The 2,955-nt window shown below is 40.6% G+C and overlaps 1 protein-coding gene across 1 annotated transcript; it reads left to right on the forward strand.

The window, feature by feature from the left end:
- Positions 1-876: 876 nt before the first annotated feature.
- On the forward strand, positions 877-2,436 carry LOC122088243 (signal recognition particle 43 kDa protein, chloroplastic). Its single transcript, XM_042657436.1, has one exon. The coding sequence runs from the start codon at positions 908-910 to the stop codon at positions 2,300-2,302; it is 1,395 nt and encodes a 464-aa protein (XP_042513370.1). The 5' UTR covers positions 877-907; the 3' UTR covers positions 2,303-2,436.
- The last annotated feature ends 519 nt before the right edge of the window (positions 2,437-2,955 follow it).

Here is a 2,955-nt window from a genome sequence, read left to right on the forward strand (position 1 = left end):
GGAGCTTGAAGGTGTGGTAATATAGGCAAAGTTGGAAATACGAAAAAGAATATCCCAAACATAATATATTAAAAAAAAAAATTAATATGAGGTACTCAAGGCATAGTTTCTCTAAGAGTTAATTGGACAGTCTAATGTATAATTTATCCAAAAACAAATGGATAACTGAAAATCACAACAAATGGGGGGCAAAACTATTTTTTATTTTACCAAATTTATAGACTCTATCATTTCTATTTAATTGGATTTACTAAGACTCTCTATGGTTTGATTTCTATTTATTTGACTTATTTCTATTTCTACAAATGTTTGGTATAATTTATAGCACTTATTTCTATTTATAATAAATTAGAATAAATCACAAATCACAAATTACTCTCAAACTATTTGTGATTTGTGACAACAAATCATTTATATTGATTTTTATGCTACCTTAAACAAGCATGTGTGTTGAACTACTCAAAATCAAAGGTAAGTAGGTAACTTTAGTATGTTTTATACGTTTCAAATAAAAAATCCCAAATCCTATCATCTTCCTTGCTCGAAACTTAAAGCTGAAGGTGAAACCTGGACGTATTTTCTTATTATATAATCTATTTTAAAAATTGTAACCAAATGGATACAATTTATGATCCATAATTTATTGTCACAAATAATTTTTAAAAAATAATTAATAAATACAAATAAAAATTATACCAAAAAAAGCCTAAATCACCCAACACGTGACTCATCAGATGGTCAATTTATAGAGAACATAGCACAAGAATTCTTATCCTATAATCCATTTCTTTTTCTTTTTCCTTTTTCTTTTCTTTGTCAACTTGTAATGGAACAAGAATAGAGCAAACCTTTCTACCCAAAAACAACGAGCAAGCCTTTTCACAAAAAGTAAAACAAATAAAATAAAATGGAGGAAACCTCAAATGACGGAAAGGCCCAACATGGATTCATTCAACCCCAAAAGATCCCCCCCGCTAGTCAGACAGGAGAAAAGGGCGAAAATAAAAAAAGACGAGGATGGGATTTCTTATCCCCAATCCACTGCAGATTACCCACTCGAGATTCAAATGCCTGGAAGAACCCATTCCAACGACAAATCAACCAACCAATCGCTCCACTTCCTTCCTCAACCATGGAAGCTCTTCTCGTAAACCCATCACTCTCTCGTCTCAATCCTACCTCAACATCCACCCCTCTTTGCCAATTCACAAAGCCAACCATCTTCCTTCTTCCCCTCCGTCTACGCCATCTCCCTCGATTCCAATTTACAGTCTCAGCCATCAGCAATCAGAAGCCTCTTCAATTTAACGAAACAGAGGAACTCCTAAAAGAAGAAGAGGAAGAAGAAGAGGAAGAAGAAGAATACTACGGCGAAGTGAACAAGATCATCGGGAGCAGAGCCTTGGAGGATGGAACTGGAATGGAGTACCTAATCGAATGGAAAGATGACCACACACCGTCATGGGTTCCATCCTCCAACATCGCCAAAGACGTCGTGGCAGAGTACGAGACTCCATGGTGGACTGCCGCCAAGAAAGCCGACGAGTCCGCTCTTCGACAATTAATTGCTTCCAACAGTGAATTGAAAGAAGAGGTAAGTGACGGAAGAGATATTGACGCGGTAGACGAGGCGGGCCGAACTGCGTTGCTCTTCGTGGCGGGTCTAGGCTCGGAAAGCTGTGTACGCCTACTCGCCCAGGCCGGTGCTAACCTGGACCACAGGGAAAACAGCGGTGGCCTCACCGCCCTTCACATGGCTGCCGGATACGTTAAACCCGGCGTGGCCCAGGCTCTGCTGGAGCTGGGCGCGGATCCCGAAGTGGAAGATGAGAAGGGGAGGACGCCATTAGATCTGGCGAGGGAGGCTCTGAAGGCGACTCCCAAGGGGAATCCGATTCAGTTCGCCAGGAGAATAGGGTTGGAGAAGGTGATAAAGGTGATAGAGGAGGCAATTTACGAGTACGCGGAGGTGGAGGAGATAGTGGAGAAGAGAGGGAAAGGGGATAAGGTGGAGTACTTGGTGAAGTGGAAGGACGGAATGGAAAACGAGTGGGTGGTGGCAAGGTTGATTGGGGAGGACCTGGTTAGAGATTTCGAGGCTGGGCTAGAATACGCCGTGGCGGAAGGAGTGATGGGGAAGAGAGAAGGGGAGGATGGGAAGAGAGACTATCTGGTGAAGTGGATGGATATGGAAGAGCCTACGTGGGAGCCTGAAGAGAACGTTGATCCGGAGCTGATCAACGAGTTTGAGCAAAGCAAAGGAGTCGAGCCTGTAACGGTGCCTGATGCGATTGGGTCCTGAATCATGGCCCTGCCCCCAACCAACCCTTCTTTCTCCTTTTTTCTTGTCTCACTCACCATAGGTTTTTTCTTTGGATTATTTTTTTTGTTAGAATAGTTTTTCATTTGGAAGTGAATCATAAAAATTTGCGAAAATTCTAACCTCCCGAATTCTACAGTAGATATTTCTCACGTTGACTTCTTCGAACAATAATTTTGAGTGCTGGAGAACATTATCCATAGGCACAGGATACACACCAATGCTCGCAGCAAATGGGAGGGAACATTGAAAAATCCCTTGCTTTCTTATTTAAAAGTAAGTTCATCTGAAAAAAAAAAAAAAAAAAAAAAAAAGAAAAAACTGCAGATGGGTTTCGAGACATTGAAAAATTCAATGGCTTTCTCTTGAGTCAAGACCAAACCTTGCATGTGAAAAAGCTTCTGATGTTTCTAAGGTTTTAGGTTGAGAGTTGAAAGAGGGATGAATTTGAATTCAAAAAAAAAAAAGGTTAAAGTCAGTTTGAATGACCCTAAACATCCATAACAGTTGGATTGATAATGTATACATGTCACATCAAGAGAGATAATTGATAAAGAATTAGAGGATGAAAAATTGGAGACAAGTCAAATCCAGCAGGACAGCACACCTACGTTGAACGGTAGACACACATCTGG

The sequence above is a fragment of the Macadamia integrifolia genome, chromosome 9 (genome assembly GCF_013358625.1).
Source record: "Macadamia integrifolia cultivar HAES 741 chromosome 9, SCU_Mint_v3, whole genome shotgun sequence".
NCBI lineage: Eukaryota > Viridiplantae > Streptophyta > Magnoliopsida > Proteales > Proteaceae > Macadamia > Macadamia integrifolia.

What these genes read in the sequence shown, in the direction of transcription:
- LOC122088243 (XM_042657436.1), top strand. Translation starts at nt 908, where the DNA reads ATGGAGGAAACCTCAAATGACGGAAAGGCCCAACATGGATTCATTCAA.